This window comes from Triplophysa dalaica, chromosome 4, assembly GCF_015846415.1.
Source record: "Triplophysa dalaica isolate WHDGS20190420 chromosome 4, ASM1584641v1, whole genome shotgun sequence".
Taxonomy (NCBI): Eukaryota; Metazoa; Chordata; class Actinopteri; order Cypriniformes; family Nemacheilidae; genus Triplophysa; species Triplophysa dalaica.
This window is the reverse complement of record NC_079545.1, coordinates 15,715,322-15,734,885: the sequence shown is the minus strand read 5'-3', so window position 1 is coordinate 15,734,885 and position 19,564 is coordinate 15,715,322. Positions and strand designations below refer to the sequence as shown.

Sequence of the window (19,564 nt, the reverse complement as noted above, 5' to 3'; positions counted from 1 at the left end):
CTTTAGCGATGCTTTATATTCAGATCATTTAAGACTGACCTGCCTTTATGAAACGTAATATTTTTGTGAAATTGCAGAACTCAATTATCAGCTTATTCATTTTCAAGACATATTCTCAGTATAAGAGGAAAACCTTTTAGTTGAACTATTTGTCATGTATGGTAAATTTCACGCAAGTTACACAAACAAAAATGTGCGAATAATAAACCCAATATCGTATTATTTAAAATTGAATTAGGACATTATTTTGAGTCTCTTAAAGAGATTAGGAATAAAAAAGCAAAACACCTCTATGCATGTATTATTGTGATGTTCTTGAATAAAAGCCTAAGTTATATATGTATATTTTTAATTCATCATTAAAAAATACTTTTAACATCTCACTTTTAACTTTTCCACCGTTAAGTCGGGCGAGCGCTTCCGGTGTAAAGTGCGAGGTTCACGTGATTAGGTCACGGTGTCCTTCCACACGTGTTTGTCAGTGATATCCGCGGTAAGTAAGGAGCAGCAGACAGCACCGGGACTCCGCAGTCATGTTGAAGTCTCTGAGCCGCGCCGTTCAGCTCGCAGCCCGCGTGTCCAGCAGCATCGTGGCCGCTCCCGTCACACCCGCGGTCCGATCCGCTTTATATCCCAGCAGAACCTTCACCAGATCCATCTGGATGATGAGCAGTAATAGCGGCTCCAGGCCGAGGCTTCTCGCATCTAAAGGACTTCTGCCATCGGTGTCCTGCGGCTGCGGCTCTCTGCACACTGAAGGTAAAGCATCAGAACAACATTTATATGTTCTTTTAATGTCAACACAAGAGTTCCATGGTAGTATTGAATTATGGAAATTGTATTATTTAAATGCCATTATAATAAAAAATGCTCAGTATCATCAGCATTATAATTCTCTTGGTTTACCTTCTGATAAAACCACAGTATTTGTTATAAAGTTCTCCTTATGGCAATCTCATTATAGTGTCCTTCTAGCGTTATAGCTTATGTTCGGGGGTACTATAAATAGTTTGATACTTTTTTACAGGTTAGTGTTAATTAGGATATATTTATGGTATTAGAGGTGGTGTCATATCCTGTAATGATGATTGCCTCCTGGTTACCATAACACATTGGCAAGTGTTATAGAGTGTCATCAGGATGATTTCAAGTGGTTTAGTTCTGAACAAGTGACCTTGAAACCAGTAATGTCAGGTGGAGGGAGAGGAGAATGTGAACTGGTCTCAGGAGGCTTAACTTCAGCTAACCAATGAGACATCCAAAAGTCCTAAATTCTATTTAATGTTATTTTCTCATTTAATATAACTCTTGAATAATAATATTCAAAAAACATAGTCAAAACGTTTGCCTTTTACACGTGGTCCTCCCCAAACGCAACTAAATTTTAATTTACTTACCCTCTTGTCATTTCAAACCTGTAAGACTTTCTTCTTTCTGTAGATCAAAAGAGACCTTCTGCAGATCACAAAGAAGATATTTTAAAGTATGTCGGTAACCTAACAATGGCGGTACCCATTCACTTCTATTGTCTATACACAAAACCTCTTCAAGTCAATTGGTACCACCGTTGTTTGGTTACCAACATTCACCACAATTTCTTCTTTTGTGTTCTTCAGAGGAAAAGAAAAGAAGTCATATGCTGTAACGCTGTTTTTAATGTAATGGATTGTGTCTTTAGGCGACAAAGCATTTGCAGAGTTTCTCACGGATGAAATCAAAGAAGAAAAGAAAATTCAAAAGAGCAAGAGTCTTCCTAAGATGTCCGGCGGCTGGGAGCTGCAACTGAATGGGACAGAAGCTAAACTGGTCCGGTCCATCTCGGGAGAAAAGTGAGAATAAGTTTCGCTTCAATCAGAATGTGTTTATTCAGACCGCGGTTATTAATAATGCAGTTTTCATCTTGGCCTAAATTCATAGCTGTTACTGTATATTGTAAATTGTATTACCATATTGTGAACTTATTATGTTTGTGTTGGGCAGAGTTACAGTCGCCTTTAATGTGAACAGCAGTATTCCACCTCAGCTGGAAGACGAACCTGAACAGGGACAGAAGGGACAGGAGACTGAGGTGTACTTTCGGCCCATTTATACTGAGACTTTCATTCCGTTGTATTCATTCATTGATTTTGATTTCTAAAAATGTTTTAATGCTTGTTTTGTAGCCTGATGTTGTCTCAACACCCAACTTTGTAGTGGAGGTGACTAAACAGGGGGCATCCAATTCACTAGTGTTTGACTGTCATTTCCCTGAAGACGAGGTGAGTAAGCACAAGACGCGCCCTCATCTCTGCACTTTAAATTAGTCTCAATTGTCTCTTTGAGGTCTCGCACAAGCGCTGGATATCATGTCCAAAGCTTTTTGTCTCTGAGCAGACTGGTCACGGTGAGGGCGAGGAGGAGAGCGACATCTTTGCCATCCGTGAGGTCAGTTTCCAGCTGGAGGGAGAAGAAGACTGGAAGGAAAACAGTTACACTCTAAACACAGACTCTCTGGACTGGGTAAGGGAGATACAAATGTGTAAAGCCTGAAACTTGTGCACATTTTGAAATTGAGTCTGACCTCTAACCTTTCTACGTTTAGGCATTATATGACCATCTGATGGACTTTCTGTCTGACCGGGGTGTTGACAATGCATTTGCCGATGAACTCATCGAGCTAAGCACAGCGCTGGAACATCAGGAGTACATCAAGTTCCTGGAGGGTCTCAGTAGTTTTGTCAGTTGCAAATAATTTGTCATTTTTGTTGTCCGGATTGATCTCCACTATCTTCCGGTTCATGTGGGTCTTTAATGTGACAACACAAAGACTTGATGTGTTTTGTATTTAATTTTATATATTTTTTCCCAATTTATGTTGACTTAACTGTCATTAGAAATTTGACACATTATCATTAAAGACATCCAAAAAAATGTAACTCTGCAATGTTGTCTAATTGTCTTTTATCGAAAAATTATTTTTCTGTGGTTTTATGCAAAAATATAATCAAAAGAAGTCATGTCTTATATGACAAACACGGTTAATGACTTGAAGCAAATCGTTTTTAGTTAATGTCACTTTTACATTATTACTTGGCATTGAGACAATGTTTATAAGAACTTTGCTGACAAATTCAGGTCAGACAGAGTATTGCTTTGTCACTCTGACCCTTACATTACTCAAATGTGGTGAAGACAAACTTAAAAGAATTCTTTATTATTTCACAGAAATAAAATCAATTTAAATTCAAAACAATTAAAAGCATCCATCGACGATCTATGTGGAGGAACCGCTCACAGTACAACTGTAAGATAATCACACACCTACAGCAGAAAGAAAACGCATTCATTGTCTTACAAATCACTTCAGAGTCAAATTACATTGATTGTAAATAACATGCGTACATTACAGCTGAGCATGAGGTTTGGTGAGCCGTCTGTGTTGAAGGCCATGGAGAACGTGGGATTGTACAGACATTCCTCCATGTGCTCTGTGACCCGTCTTTCTAGAAGATTCTGTAATACTTCAGATGTAACGTTCCTGCCCTGTGAAGAGATGAGACTCAGGTGAACATTGGAGTAACGTTTAAAAAGGCTTTCTGAGAGTCTTCTGAATACATTTAATTTAACAAACTCACAATCGTGTTGATGTAAAGGCCACATGGACATGATGTAAAATGACTGTTGACTGCTAGAATATTCCTGTAATGAGAGAATTATAATGAGTATGTTATATATCAGCTGTCATGATAATGAATATGATGATTTTATCATGAAGACTTACGCATTACACATTGGACATATGAGCTGTTCCTTCTGCTCCATTTTCTCCAACATAGAGTTTAAATAATGTTCTTCATACTGCATGTTGTTCTGATATTCCTCTAGGATAGAAAGTTCTGAAGAGAAAGAAATATCTCAGTTTTTGTGTTTGTGATTTGTCAAATCATTTTATAGAGATATCAGCCTCAATGAGCCATTAGTGAATGCTGAAGAGTTTTTTTTTGCATAACTAGAAATGAACCTTTGACCATTAAAACTTCAATCTGTAATTTTTATTTTGCTAAACAGGAGTTATATCAAGAGGTTAACGCCAGTGTAACCTTGTGCTATAAGCTCCTGCTGAATCTCCTCAAACGCAGACAGTTCATCATACTCCTGCTGGGCGGTGTACACCTGTGGAGTAAAGCAGAAGGTCAAGTATAAAACTTTTCCAGTGATGTTCTCATTACATCTCAGATTTGTGATCTTGACATACGCACCTCCCTGATGCCGTGTCCATTCCACAGTGATGGGAGACCGTTGCTGGAGGACTGCAGGGCGCTCCACTCCTCTTCCATCACCTCCTGCACCAGCAGAGATCGCTTGGATGGGTCTGAACTGTCTCCCATCTGACGGAACTTCTCCAGTAACCTGGACCTGCTGTTCTTCAACCTCTCCACACAACGCTGAGGATAAACATTTGAACATTACAATGTCATTTAGTGGGATCCTTTATCCAAAAGAACATAAAACCATTATAGATTCCTATTAATACGTATACAATAACCATTCAAATTTATCCGAATTTATCATTTCGTATGATTCTTACTAGCAGGATTTTATAGAATACATTTTAGAACATTTTATAACACGTCCATATAACACTACTTATGATTTATTTTAATATCTGTAGAGCCTGCAGTTGAATGGAGTATAATGTAAAGTGGTTTTAGTACATTCTATATTGTTTCTAAATGTTTTTTGTTTTTACCGAAAAATAACACTAAACAGACTCGATACACTCGTGATAAAACATGACTTGTACCTTTCTGTACGTCTCTTTCCATGGTGGCGTAGTGCCTTTATACATGGATCTGTGTCTTTGAACCGCGTCCATGTTCGGGAGGATTAATGAAGATATAAAACCCCACCAGCAGTTTTTATTCCTTAAAAACACGAAAACAACTGACGGCTGGCGCTCAATCAACGACTTTTACACTTCCGGTGGCGTAACTGACACCCGGAAGTCATTTCATGGCTCATGGTAATTGTAGTCCGAAGCCTCTGCGCCTAAAAATATCAAAAATATTCTGTCTCTGACCGCTTTTAATCTTAAATATATAGTGCGATTTAATTATTATATTTTTAAATAAATTACAATACTTAACATAAATAATTAAATAATTAAAGATTTGACTTAAATTATTTTCTTGTGATAGAAATGTAGGCCTAGTTCCTTGCTTCCAAACCTGAAAAGAGAAAACATCAGTTCATTTTCTATTTTAAATACTAAAATAAAAACGTAATCAAATATATTTGATAAAAAATGTGATAAAATCACCATTTGTTTAAAAAAAATTATTTAATTTGATTTAAATATTCCTATATTTCATTTGATATTTTTTCCCGTTTTTAATAAAGGTGTATATATTTAATTAATTTCCGACAGAATGGATTACAAGTAATTTAAATGCAAACATTCAATAATCAAACATAACGTTACTAATAATAGCTGCCCAATATCAGCATGTCAATAGTTGTGACAGATCTACACAACTGTGTGCGAGTTTAGACCGCCCTCGAGCTGTCAGATCTGAAGCCTGAAACAACTCACCACCAACTCAACCAGATAGTTTTGATCATTTTTGCCAACACACGCGTTTGATCTTTGACCCTTCGTTTCAGCAGGAGAGTTGAGGTGTGGCTTGAACCTTCACATGGCATTACTCTCTCGAACCGCATTTAACCATCTGAAGACTCAAGATTGAAGAGTAACCTCAGCTGAGATATGGCAAAGGCCGAGTACTCTGAGAACACGGAGCCCAATCAAATAGGACAGGATTCAGAGTCCGATTCAGATCCGGACGACCATTTGCCCAGTGTGGACGCCGGCGTGGGGTTCGGGTCGCTCAGAAGGACTCAAGTGATCCACAGCGGACATTTCATGGTCTCCTCGCCTCACAGTGACTCCATCAGGAGGAGAAGCGTAGCTCTTTATCACGATGATCTTTATAATATTGACAGTTTTAATAAACCGGGTTGCCAGACTTACAGGTTTGGTCCTTTGAGCTCGAGATGTCTCAGCATTGACCCTACACTCACGCGCCTGTTTGAATGCATGACATTGGCATACAGGTAAACACAATTCAACTTAAATTCTACCCACTGTAACATGTATGTTGGCTATTAAACATCTCTCCTATTTATTAGCTTCATGCGATGTCTAGAGTTAATTCGAATTTGTAAACATTTGTTTTACGCAGTCTGTGTTTGCCTCTATGAAGTTTCTATTTCAAATGTCAATTATAATTTATGATGAACCCCAAAATGGTTAAGATTTTATGGGCAACACTTTTGGTTTATCAACAAGCATTACATAATGAATAAATATAACAGCGGGTTCTTGTTAATACAAATAATTTACTGTATGTATAAAAAACGGAATCAAAGAACATTTGGTAAATAAATATGAATACGCTTATGTTTGGTCAGAATGGAAGAGCTGCCTTTAAAGGGATAGTTCACCCAAAAATGAGAAATTCTGTCATCATTTACTCATAAGAATGTTAGCAGTGTTCAGTTCTGTTACATCATCCACTACCATAGCAGGAAAAATACTGTATAGTGAGATATATTGAAGAATGTAGTAACACAAACCATTACATTTTTTTCTACTATAGCAGTCAATAATATTACATAATTGAAAACTCCTAACATTCTTACAAATATCTTTCTTTGATTTATATAGGTATGAAGTGACATGAGTTTGAGCAAATGATGACAGAATTAAAATTTTTGGGTGAACTATCACTTTAAGAGAGACAGTCGATTTCAGAATTCAGATCTTGTTTTCGAAACAGCTGTGAAATCTGGACTTTGACAGGAGTTGGAAAATAGACAAGGTGAGAGTTACAGAGTAACTGGGGTTAGAGCAACATTTGTCACTTTCTCTAAACAACACAGTCTCCTTCTTAACCCACAATATTACAACATCGAAAGCAATTCTTATCTCTCTAACCTCTGACCAATAAATCCTGTGACTATAAATGTTGCATTTATTAAATTGAGACTTCCGTTTGAACCACACAGTCTTGTATATGATCTGATTTCAATGAAGGTTTGAAGGGATATGTTGAGCTAAAAAAGCTTTAAGCGCGTTCGAAAACATTTAAAAACAATGATGTGTTTAGATGCTACACGATCTTGGGATGTAACAATTAACATCTTCGCCAGGTTTGCCTCAAACACCTTCAAAATAATTAATTGTCTGAATGTATGTGTGTCCAGAGAGAAGGGAACACAGAAGAATGTCACTTTCTGGTGAGGTTTGATCTTTTTGGGAACAGGGAACATTTTGGAAAACTGCCATAGTCTAACATTGAAAGATGGACAAGAATATATTAGAGATCTGGGCCACAAAGCAATACGTTTTTCTTTAGCAAATGTAGATAGTCCCCATTTTTTCTGTTGGAAAATAACTATTGTTTACTGTTAACTATTTACTTTTTCTATACTTGGCACATAGCTGCCCTTAAGATCTAGTATCCCAGCAGGGACATGTACAGATTTTTTGTTATCTGTCAGCTTAATAAAGTTGAATCTTCGATGTTTATCTGGTAACAGTTCATGTCATTTTACCCTTCATTCTCAATGGGTTCTTAGCAACAGAGTGAACACAACACTCTTGTCTTGTGTGCTTTTTGAGGTTAACTCACTAAAGCAGACAGTAGATGGTGTAAAGTGCCGTCTGTAAATTGGCAGATGGGCATCTGTGTCGACGCATTAGACTGATGAAATTTTTCCGTCTGCAAACACAGTTCAAAGTGCCTGTCACATTACTGCCGTTAAATGAAACAAAAAAAAACTTTTGACAGGGGAAAGGACAATTTCACCAATGTTCTGCATCTTGAAAGAACATTATGTCTCAAACAAATGTCCTGTGTGTTTTGTTTAATGCTTATGTTTATTATTTTTTTGTTCATTTTAATAAAATATGATTTGCATTGCATCAAACCAAGTGTCAAAAAAAGTGCATTGTTTATTTGAAGTGAAGTGATCTGAAGTAATTGAAGCTCAATGTTTGTGCTACTTTGCAGTGGGAAAATTGTGTCACCTAAGTGGAAGTCTTTCAAAGGATTGCGATTACTGTGGAGAGATAAAATTCGACTGAATAATGGCATCTGGAGAGCCTGGTTCATTCAATGTGAGTCTCCTGATCTTTAAAAAAAACCTTACTTCTTATAAGAAATCTGGGCATCTTGAACTTGTTTGCGTTGCCGTTGTGTGGCAGATGTGGAGAAAAGGAAGAACCCTGTGTGTGGGTTTGTCACACCCCTGGAAGGCTCAGAGGCCGATGCCCACCGCAAACCTGAGGTGAGCTGGATGTTTCTAATCCACAAAAAACATAATACAAGCACACAGTTGCTGAGTTATCCATAAATCTGTAAGTAATATCAATAAACAGATAGATATACAGAATCAACATTGTGTATTGTGTATTACATTAGAGTGCATGTTGATGTTTATGTTCGGCACTTGTGATGTTGTCAGGCGATTGTTCTGGAGGGCAGCTACTGGAAGAGGCGGATAGAGGTGGTCATCAAAGAATATCACAAATGGAGGATTTACTATAAAAAAAGAGTGAGTATAAGTGAATATTTCATTAAGTGCACAGAACATTCTGAATGTGCACAGATCCATTTTCACGAGCATGAGTGATATTCTGCCCATGCTGCATATTATTTAAGGATCAGTTCATTTTCCATTTTGAAGCTAAAATAGAATCATAAAACATCACATCACTCTGTGTTTTTGTAGCTTCAGAAGAACAAGGATCTGCTGTCAATGCTGCAGAAGGTGAGACGGGCAAAGCTCATGATAAAGCATATTCACATTTGCTTGTAGATCTTTCTGGGCTATTTCTCATATGCAGTGTTTGACAAATTTATAAGAGCATTTCTCATCATTAAGGGAAAACACAAATAAAAACTTCTATAAAATTGTAAATTTTATTTTCATTTATAAGGTAAATAATTAATTCAAATTTTAATACCCAAATTTGAGCCGGCAGATTCAACTTCTCTCATAAGTCATGAATTAATCGAGCTTAACATTAAAAACCATTAAAAAACTTTTTTAAGTCCCAGTGAGAAAAAAAATACAATGCCTATTTTTTCATGAAATTTATTGTAAATAGTTAATCAATGTGTTTCAATTAAAGTGCCGTCATAATCTTTAGCTAAAATCTGAAAATGCACTTCTGTCCTGTTATGACTGTCCATCTAAGATGACGTATGTTAGATGGCTTTGGCAGAGCATCCGTTAACTCCTCCCCCATCAAATGTAAGTCTGCTGTCTGTCATTTCCCTTTTAAATTGCAACGGCTGTTTTTATACATCCAATCAAATCCCAGAGAAAGACACAAGCCACAGCCAACATTTTTCTCATTCCAATTTCCATTTGGCTAAGAAACAAAGTAAGGTAAAAACGATCAGAACTTCCGGTTTACGTACACTTTAGGGACCTCTAATGAAAACTGTAGTAAAATAAAGTGCTTTACTTTTTTTTGCCTTTCTTGTAAAACAGTAAATTTGAAAAAAGGCAGGGATACCGGTAGTTTAGAGAGCACTTTCACAAATCTTATACATTGAGGGGTGGTCTAATAAATTTGTCAAACACTGTAGTGCTCATCGGCTAATCCACACCTCAGTTGTGTCTCGTGCTGTTGGACAGCGATGTGTCTCTTCTGTGTCTTTCGGCTGTAATGCAGCTCTGTTAGTGACCAGGTGTGATTATTGATCTTGTAGCGTAGGGATAGGTAGGTTAGCAGTTCAGGTCATGTTTGTTCTCAATTTCTTTTAATAGTTTTAATAGTTTTCTCTGTTTTTGCGCCACAAAGAAAAACGTGAGAAAACGTAAGCGTGAAGGTTTGTGTGCGTCACAGCCCTGTTATTGGTGAGAAAATGAGTCACCTGAGGCCTTCAGCTACAAAAGTGCTAAAATTCCCTTCAGTTCCATCAGGCAATTTGAGAAATGCACATTCGGCCTGTTTAATCAAATCTGACCCACATACTGCAATATGTTAAGCTGCAGCAAATTTAGTTTTTTATAAAATTGTGATTCGTGCATATGCCGGGTTGTCCAGGCTATGAGACCCTCTTAAAGTGATGCTTCACCAAAAATTCTGTCATCATTTACAAAACTTCGAGAAATCTGTATAAATTACTTTGAAATATTGAGATATTTGAAAGAAGGCTTATAACAAGACAAATTTTGACAGATTTTTGTCCCCCATTGACTGCCATAGTAGAAAAAACTACAATGGTTGTCAAAAGTACAGCTGAACTGTTTGCTGTCCTATATTCTTCAAAATGTCTTTTTTGTTTAACAAAAATTATAAAGTTAAAGTCAACGTGGGGCAAAATCTGTTTGGTTAAAAGCATTCTTCCAAATATCTTTCTCTGCGTTCATCAGAACAAAGAAATGTATACAGATTTGGAACACCTCGAAGGTGAGTAAATGATGACAGAATTTCCATTTTTGGGTGAAGTTTCACTTTAAAGTGATAGTTCACCTAAAAATGTATATTCTTGCATCATTTATTCACCCTCATGTCATTCCAAACCTGTATGACTTTCTATTTACAGTGGAACACAAAAGAAGATATTCTGAGAAATGTCTCCGTGGACAATGGAAGTCAAAGGGGACCAATACTCTTCGGTCTCCATTGTTCTTCAAAAGATCTTCTTTTGTGTTCTGCAGATGAAAAGATTATGAAGATATTTCCATTTTTGGTGAACAATCTCTTCAAACCAGCTAAGCTTTCATCCAAATAATAATGAAAACATGAAAACAAGACTTGATAAAAAGACAAAATTTTGCAACCTCATATAAATTCAATTTAATTTTGAAGCATTCATAGTATATAAACTCTTTCTCCAGCATCATAAGAATTGTAATTAAAATTTGATTTGCGTATGTTTAGTTAGTTTGCTTGTTCTGATGGACCCGGAGGGTTCAATATTGAGCTGCAGTGTGTCTGTGTGCCAACAGGAGGCGATTAGTTTTCCTCTCTGACTCCACACGTGAGGAACTGGGTCAGATACAAATACGTCGCCTGCCTCACCGATACGGTGAAGCTTGAAAGTGAAAACATAATGGGTCGGGCAGGGGGTTTGCCTTTTTACACATTTCCGTTAAACTGCTGTCATTAAGACTTCGCACGTAAGCACGGAGGCCTACATACACACACAAGCCTCATTTCTAGTCACAAACGCATCACCCCGTCAATGCTATAATTTGACACCCTTTGTGTGTAAGAAAAGAGAAAGAAAAATTGAACGTAGGTAGTGTTCAGGAAAGACGTAATCATTACTGGTGTGTGTGATTCTGGGTATCCCTATAAAGATGTGGCCTGTGTCAAGTCTTAGTCCTAGACTTGAGAAATCAGCGACATTGGAGCTTTTCAGGTCTAGATCGGATTTTTCTCATAAAAACTGTGAGTAGATTATCAACAGATCTGTCTTCATTCGTGTCTGCGTGTTTGTGCGTGTGACATAATTGATGTTCAACTTTAAGCCAACATGAAATTAAAATGATATAAAAGTTTAAATCTTTTATCAATATCTAATTACTTTCTCCTCTTCTGATATGACTTGCCTTTTGGCTGACATCTTCTTAAGCGGTCTCTTGATTAATATTCATGGGGATATTAAAGGGATACTTCCCCCCTTAAAATGCAAATTCTGTCATCATTTTCCCACCCTTAGATTGTTCCAAACCTGTGTACATTTCTTTGTTCTGCTGAACACACAGGAAGATATCTAGAAGATTGTCAAATCTGACCCCCATTATTTTCCCTACTATGGCATTAAATGGGTGAGACATTCTTCTAAATTTCTTTCTGTGTGTTCAGCAAAACAAAGACATTTATACAGGTTTGGAACAATTTAAGGGTGCACAAATGATGGTAAAATTTAAATTTTTGGGTGAAGTCTCCCTATAAATCATTATTTAAGCACTTTTTTTTACCGTCTTCATTGTCTTTAATAGGGGCCTATCTGTAGGGCGGGGTTGGAAAAGTGGACCAATCAGATTTATCCAGAGCCTGAGGCAACATCAGAAGAGGTGCACATGTTTGACTTGGACTGCTTTCTGTCGGACATCTCAGACACACTGTTCACTATGACCCAGAAGCCCACCTCATGGAGTGGAGACCGCCAAAACAGTCAGTACTGCTCAGAAATATTTCATTCTGAAAAGAAAACTGCCTTTACGTGTCCCCCTTCAATTCTGCGGGAGATTTCAATGAATCAGGGACTTCTAGAATTGAGAATATACTAGTCATGTGATATTTTAAAATGTGTGCAGGAAGCACGCCACACCCAAAAACAAGGAACCTTAAATGAATAAATCTCATATAGACACACATCTAGCAACACAGCTGTGTTTCACATTGTAATGATATGTGTCCTGTCATCTAAGCCTACACTAGTAATGCAGATATGATCCAGCCCGGCCTGACACCCCTGCAGCCCAACCTGGATGATCTCATGGACATACCGGGTGAGTTTATAGTGGCCTTCCTCATTTTGAAAATGTATTTATTTGGCTTTGATGTCTGGTCCTGATTTACTCCTAAATATATATTTAATGTGAAACATTTATTTTACTTTTCCTTATTTTTCTAAAGTTATACTACAGTATGAATGCGTTGAATACAGAAATCAATTATAATTATAGTATTTAATGCTCTTTATTGTGTTTAATAATCACAATGAATATTTGGCAATAATCTCAAAATGTGCATATTTGCACATGATCACTTCAAAAATGACTATGCATTATAATGCATTTAGCGTTACTTATCTAAATTAATTAAAGCAATTGATTAAAAAATACATGTTATACTGGCCTTAAAGGGACAGTTTACCCAAAATAAAAATTCTCTCACTCACTGTTTTACTCATCCTCAGGTTGTTCCAAACCTCCTCAGGTTGTTCCAAACCTGTATAAATTGCTTTGTTCTGCTGAACGCAAAAGAAGATATTTGGAAGAATGTAATTAACCAAACATACCTCACCCCCCATTTACTGCCATAGTAGGGTAAATAAATACTATGGGAGTCAATGGGGGATGAGTTCTGTTTGGTTTGTTTAGCAGAACAAAGAAATGCACGTATACAGGTTTGAAATGAGAACAGAATTTTCATTTTTGGGTGAACTATCACTTTAAATGGTCCTACATTTAGCGATACAAGGTATTTCTCCTGTTTTTGGAAACACTGGAATGTAAAATTATTTTAAATAATACGTTTTTGCCTGTTTCATTTATGTTAAGATGTTTTTCCTAATGATAGAACTTTGTGTCTAAATTAAACAATCAAGTTTAATTGATTATTATCAGCAGAGCCATGAGTTAGTGCTGGAGCGCATGGGACTGAGATCTTTATGGGACTCTAGGGAAGTTGAAAAGTTCACTTGCGCAAGTCGTGGGCACTATGGTTCACAACAAAATGAACATTTCTCATGTTCTCATTTGATGCGGCTCTTCGGGGGTGTAAATGTGAAAGAGCTTCAGTTCTGAGGTGAAAATAAGGACAGTGGCTGAGTTTAACCCCTGGCGGTGTGTCCTCTGAGGGGCGTTTCCTTTTCTATCGAGGATCAGTTAAAAGATAACAGTCACAGAGAGAAGAGTGGAGGTTCATAAGAGTTTAACAGCTGTGTGTATATATGTGTGTGTGTGTGTTCCTGTGTATGACCATCATGTTCCTGGCAGTGCCCGCTGTGGTCAGATGGCAGTTCTTGAATCACGAGGCTCTAAGCACTTGGTCTCTCTCTCTCTCCCGTCTCTCTGTTTGTGTATCATCATAGCAGTGCCAAGGGTGGTCACAGATATAATCACATATTCCAGGAGGTTAGAAATGCCTCCACAGATATATACAGTAGCCCAACTTTTTATTCACATTAAGGACAAACTTTATATATTTATTGCAGTTTAATACTATCAAAGTGGTAAGTGTGTGTGTTGCCAATTTTCTAGCTTTCTTACTAATACTATTACTCTGTTGAATGTCATGTGTGATGTGGTAAAAACTAATATGCTTTGCTGATTAGCTAGGCAGAAGTGTTTAATCCAGAGGTTTCAGTGTGTCATTTTTTGGTGGATCAATTGGCAGAAAGGCCATATAACATACATAACTATGAGCGCTTTTCCAACATCGCGTCGAATTGTTCTCGTTGCTTAATCGTTCCACTCCGTGCCGATCCATGCCAGCTGGTACGTAAATGGTTTCAGTTTCCACCGTAGAGCTGGTAACAGACAATTTTAGAATGTAATCATGAACGTGTCACGTGCTGCCTTTGTAAGACAATAGACTGAGTCTGTGCGCATTCATTAGCACGATTCGGCACGGTTGTCTAATGAAAATTCAGAGCCCAGAAAAGTTTGAAATCGTGCCGTGTCGAACCAGGCTCAGATGGAAACATAATGGTAACCATTTCAGAATGTGCTTAGAACAGTATGGCGCGATGTGATGGTGGAAAAGCGCTCTGTGTTCAGAAGTGTATAAAGACCTTACATTGTGAAGCTTTGTGTTTTTATTACCTTAGAATGAGCGATTTCTGTCTACATACACCGCGGGTCCCTTTACACTGGTTTCGCCACGTTCCGTCCTAGAGTAGCCCTTAATCTCCAAACTAAATGTAGTTGATGTAAAATGTCCTTTTTTAACCCATGCATCCTTTTTACAGATATTTTCATGAGTTACCGTGCACAGCCGACAGAGCTGATGGGTTATTCTGACTGCGGCTTCTTTGAGACCTCATCCAGTGGAACATTTGCTTCAAATTCTGAAGGGACCATTCCACTCACTTCCACAGCACCTGTGCTGACACAGGTATCAAACTAATACTGATTCAGAATTAAACATATTACAGATTTCTGTATATTTTATTTACTTGTAGTATTTGTTAAGCATTTTATATGGTTTAAACCAATCGAGAATTTGTTTTAAGGGATAGTTCACCCAAAAATGACAATTCTTTCATGAATTACTCTCTAGTTGTTCTAAATCTGTATACATTTCATTTTTTGGTTGAACACAGAGAAAGATATTTAGATTAATGCTTGTAACCAAACAGTTCTTAGCCAACATTGACAACCATAGCAGGGAAAATGACAATGGTAGTCAAAAGTGCACCAGAACTGTTTGCTGTCCAACATTCTTAAAAATATCATATAGTGTTCAACAGGACATAAAAGACCAAGTCATTTTTCCTTCTATGGGAATCATTGAATTTGGTTACAAGCATTCTTCCAAATATCATTCTCTGTGTTCTTCAGATCAAAGCAATTTGAACAGATTTCAAACAACTTGAAGGTGTGTGAATGATGACAGAATTTAGATTTTTGGGTGAACTATCCCTTTAAGGCCAGACAATTTTTTTTTTCATTTCAGCCCACTCTTTCATCTGAAACTTTACCGAACCCTCCTCATCTGTACATCTACCTGAACACAGCTACCCCCGCCAGACCGTAAACCCTACCATGACCTTTAACCCCAGTGGTGACACTTCAGAACCCAAGTTCACTGGTCACTCAGAATATGTCAGTGAATTTCATCCCTCTCTGAACCTCCCCTCCGGCATCACGCCGTACGGACCGCACATGTCTTTCGGCAGTCACGGCATGCCAACCACAGAGATGCCAGGTGCTGTGACACAGGAAACTCCTTACCAATACCAAACAGCTTGTCTTAGACACAGACATGTATCCAGCCGATCACGGACAAGCGCGGCCGTCACGTCCACGGTCATCACCCACACTGGCTCCGCTATGACCGCCCTGCTGTCTGACGGCTCGCAGGGGCACGGGTACTCCGGCACAGAGGAAATGTTTACCCCAGTGGGGTACCAACCCACAGCGGTGAGCCCGTCTCTGTCCTCGCACGGCCTCTCTCACTGCTTCTCTGTGCCGCAGCAGGTGGGCGTGGCCACAGGAAGAGGGAAGTATAAGCAGAAGTCGGGAGAAATCCAGTCGGTTGCGAGGTCTTCAGCTCCGCCCACACAGACAAGCTGTCTGGCCAATCTGCTTTCGTCTGGCTCTCATGAACGTATGTAGATGCTGTTTATTCGTTTATCCTTTTTAACACTAATGCTGGAGTCTCTCTGCAGCATCTCGTTTAATGATCTTGAACAGAATAAACCTTTGGAATAAAAATTCTAATGATTAGTAAATGCAATGCTTCATAGTTTATACATAGTTCAAGCATGTTTTGTTTTTTATAGTGTAAAAATTCATAAACTTCACTACAAGTTTGACAAAAATGTGTGCAGTTGATTTATTGCCTTAGAGCATTTGAATGTTTTTTTTCTGTCTTTAGGAAAACCATTACTGAGTTTTGATGCTCATTCAGGTCTATCAGCATCATCCATCTCCCCTGTAAGTGTAAATGTGATCAAATGTTTTTCAGTATACATTCCATTTGATAATTATTTTGTTATTTTCTATTTATTTATGCACCCTCAAGAACTTTTTATTAATATTAGCAATTAACCAAATTTATCAGCTAATGTTTGACCAATTTAAAACTATTGGCATACCAATATGCATAAAAAAACTATAGCATAAAAAGAGGACCATTTGTTCATATCTTTTACACATTTTATGTGAATCTCAAGATTGATTACTTATGTAAACAATGCACACTTAGATCTGTGTTTTAATGAATAAAAGGTGACCCAGTGACAAATGTCAGAAGTGGCCAATAGTTTTGTTAAAATCAGTATTGTTTTGACCAGAACAAATCCTTACGGTACATCTCTATTTTCACATTCTATAGTCATTCGTACAATGAAATTCTTATTTATAATCTCAAAATTTCTCACTATTTTTTTATTCTTACTCCTGCTTCCACATTAACAATGTAAAACCCAAAATGTGATGTCATAGTTTATATCTCTAATGTTAAGACCACATCGTTTTTTTTAACAACAGCTGACAAGCAGCGGTCAAGTGGGATCACACATTTCCCACAATTCCTCCTGGGCCTCTACAAGAATCCCAGCGATGACATCGTTACACTGTCAGACGACCATGTCAAGCCACGCCCACAGCAGCACCATTTCCTCCCTCCTCACTCAACAAACGCCTCTTCTCACCCCCAAAACAGAGAAACTCTCCCCTGTACAGATGCCACCAACAGAGAGAAGCAGTTTAACAGGTGCTCATTACAATCACGTAACGCTTAAGTAATAATTCATTGATTTCGTTATGATTTTTTAATGTAATAAAATCTATTTCCAGTTACTTTTTCAGGAAATATAGGACAGACGTCTCCTACAAATCCACCCGAGAAAACCCTAGAATCACACTTCTTACCAGGACACGCCCAGGTGGAGTCCACCAGGGTAAACGCACAAATACACTGTAGACACACTAATTTCGTGAAAACGTTTATACCGCCAGAAAATACATTTTATTGCTAAGGTTTGTGTTGATTTGCCGCAGACGGACACTCGACGCATCACACACATTTCTGCCGAGCAGAAGAGACGGTTTAACATTAAGCTCGGGTTCGACACTCTACACAGCCTGGTGACGACTCTCAGCTCACAGCCTAGTATAAAGGTACTACAGTAACACAACGCTTAATGCTGGTTTGAATTACAATAATTGTACATTCTTACTTGCCACAGTAACAAATCACAAAATCAAAAAGGAGGTGTTTATTTGGCCTGGATGTTGTGAGCTTGTTTCATTTCATTCTCGTGGGTCTTAGATCAGTAAGGCCACCACGCTACAGAAGACAGCGGAGTACATCAGCAAGATGCAGCAGGAAAGAGCTCAGCTCCACGAGGAGGCGCAGAGACTCCGAGACGAGATCCTGGCACTCAACTCCGCCATAAAGTGAGTCTGGCGCTGTATCTGCTCATCATAACGAATGAATCTCACGTGATCTGTTCCTTTAACTCCATGTGTTTGTAAGAGAGAGTGTGTGTTTTATTTCTTATGCGTCTAGCGTGTATCAGCAGCAGCTCCCCGCCACCGGCGTCCCGATAACACGTCAGCGTTTTGATCACATGAGAGAGAAGTTCAGAGAGTATGTGAGGATCCGGACTCTGCAGGATTGGAAGTTCTGGATTGTATCCTTCAATGTGTCTAAGAGCAGATTTCAACAAATGTTAAGCCATCTATATCACAACAGAGCTCATGTTTTCCTCAACTGAAGCTTATCTCAGTTCAGTGTCATCATTGAACCTCTCTTTGAGTCTTATAACGGTATGGTGTCTACAGCAAGCGTTGAAGATCTGTGTCGCACCACTCTGTCCTGGCTGGACCAGCACTGCTCTCTGCCTGCACTCAGACCCAGTGAGTTACGACCAGCCTCCATCTCTCTCTCTTCTGTCCATTTTCACATTTCTGAGCCATGGACCAGTTATCAAAAATATGTGTGCAACAACTGAGAGTAGCTTTTGGGATCTAAGGAGAAGTTCAAATGTTTAAGTTTAAGTTTAAGAAGCACTATTGAGGCGTGTGGCATTTTACTGATGTTGATGATGCTCTGTCTCTCCAGCTGTCTTAAGTTCACTCCGCCTGCTCTGCACGTCCACGTCAATACTCTCGGACCCCAGTCTGCTTCCCGAACAGGCCGTCAAAGCTGTCACTCACGGACATTCCTCCCACAGCTTCAGCCAGTGACATCATCCTTTCCTGGAACTGTAGCCAATCATATCTGTCCAGAATCTGCCGCTTGTGTATCATACCGCACAACCAACGATATTGTCATAACATTACTATAGTTGCAACCAATGCTAACCTTTTGAAGAACATAATGTTTTATGTTGACGTATATTAGATATGATTCAAAGCTCTATAACTCTTCTTAAGTTTAAGTTCTTTAGTTTGGTTATTAAATGTTTAGTAGTTTGATTTATTTGTTTTTTTCATTCATTATTTATGTAATATTCAGTAGAGGGTTGATGAGACAGATTTCAACTTCTGTCACCGGCCTGTGAACACCACAGCTCAATGTTTGAGAATCTCTGCAAAATGTTCTGGTTTAGTTTTACTAAGCTTCGTTTAGTAAAGACAGTAGTTTACTTAAGTTATGGAGGTTTACTTGTGTCTGCTACACACGCTGTAATTTGCTTCACAGTTTAAGGCACACCATGTGTTCACAACAGAAGATCTTTCTTGTTTTGGGTCACTTATTTATTCCTTAATAATATTTTTTCAACATTTTAGAATAAAAGTAAGTTACTATGGAATCCACTTGTGAGAATAATAATGCAAAGGTAACTTATATTATTAAATAAATCATAGCATGTAATATATTATTATATAATATTAGCATAGGTCCCTTATCTACAAAAAAAATCTTGTCATTTTATGAAGCAGCTTCTTGAGGTCTTACAATGAAATGCTTTTTTTTAAACTTTTTTAGGCTTTTATTGGCTGCTTTTTGCCTTATACCTCAAGTCATTCATTTCAAAACCATTTTTTAATAACATTTAAGTTTTCTAATTAAGAAATTAATATGTTGACTCAATTGTCTCAGTGCCTTTTGTCAGATGAAAATATATTTTAGATCTTGAAAAACATTTTA

General features: G+C 38.0%; 3 protein-coding genes across 3 annotated transcripts; 2 read left to right on the top strand and 1 right to left on the bottom strand.

Moving 5' to 3' along the window:
• The first annotated feature begins 449 nt into the window (after positions 1–449).
• On the top strand, positions 450–2,915 carry c1qbp (complement component 1, q subcomponent binding protein). The gene is made up of 6 exons (XM_056745807.1): positions 450–759; positions 1,679–1,829; positions 1,981–2,068; positions 2,163–2,258; positions 2,374–2,499; positions 2,582–2,915. Exons 1-6 carry the CDS (start codon positions 534–536, stop codon positions 2,729–2,731), a joined length of 837 nt encoding a protein of 278 aa, XP_056601785.1. The 5' UTR covers positions 450–533; the 3' UTR covers positions 2,732–2,915.
• Positions 2,916–3,177: 262 nt separating this feature from the next.
• Positions 3,178–5,693, bottom strand: rpain (RPA interacting protein). Its single transcript, XM_056745808.1, has 8 exons — positions 5,573–5,693; positions 4,784–5,207; positions 4,239–4,424; positions 4,080–4,152; positions 3,761–3,875; positions 3,615–3,678; positions 3,382–3,522; positions 3,178–3,300 (listed from the first exon to the last, which is right to left on the bottom strand). The coding sequence occupies exons 2-8, from the start codon at positions 4,853–4,855 to the stop codon at positions 3,271–3,273; spliced, it is 681 nt and encodes a 226-aa protein (XP_056601786.1). The 5' UTR covers positions 4,856–5,207; positions 5,573–5,693; the 3' UTR covers positions 3,178–3,270.
• A 46-nt stretch (positions 5,694–5,739) lies between these two features.
• LOC130419239 (carbohydrate-responsive element-binding protein) lies at positions 5,740–19,226 on the top strand. Its single transcript, XM_056745806.1, is given in 18 exon segments — positions 5,740–6,093; positions 8,055–8,161; positions 8,249–8,331; positions 8,509–8,598; positions 8,776–8,814; positions 12,010–12,184; positions 12,442–12,522; positions 14,709–14,854; positions 15,416–15,440; positions 15,443–16,069; positions 16,340–16,398; positions 16,954–17,179; positions 17,263–17,366; positions 17,467–17,586; positions 17,738–17,865; positions 17,978–18,101; positions 18,198–18,327; positions 18,533–19,226. Coding segments are annotated over 18 exon segments (2,736 nt in total). The 5' UTR covers positions 5,740–5,746; the 3' UTR covers positions 18,658–19,226.
• Positions 19,227–19,564: the final 338 nt, after the last annotated feature.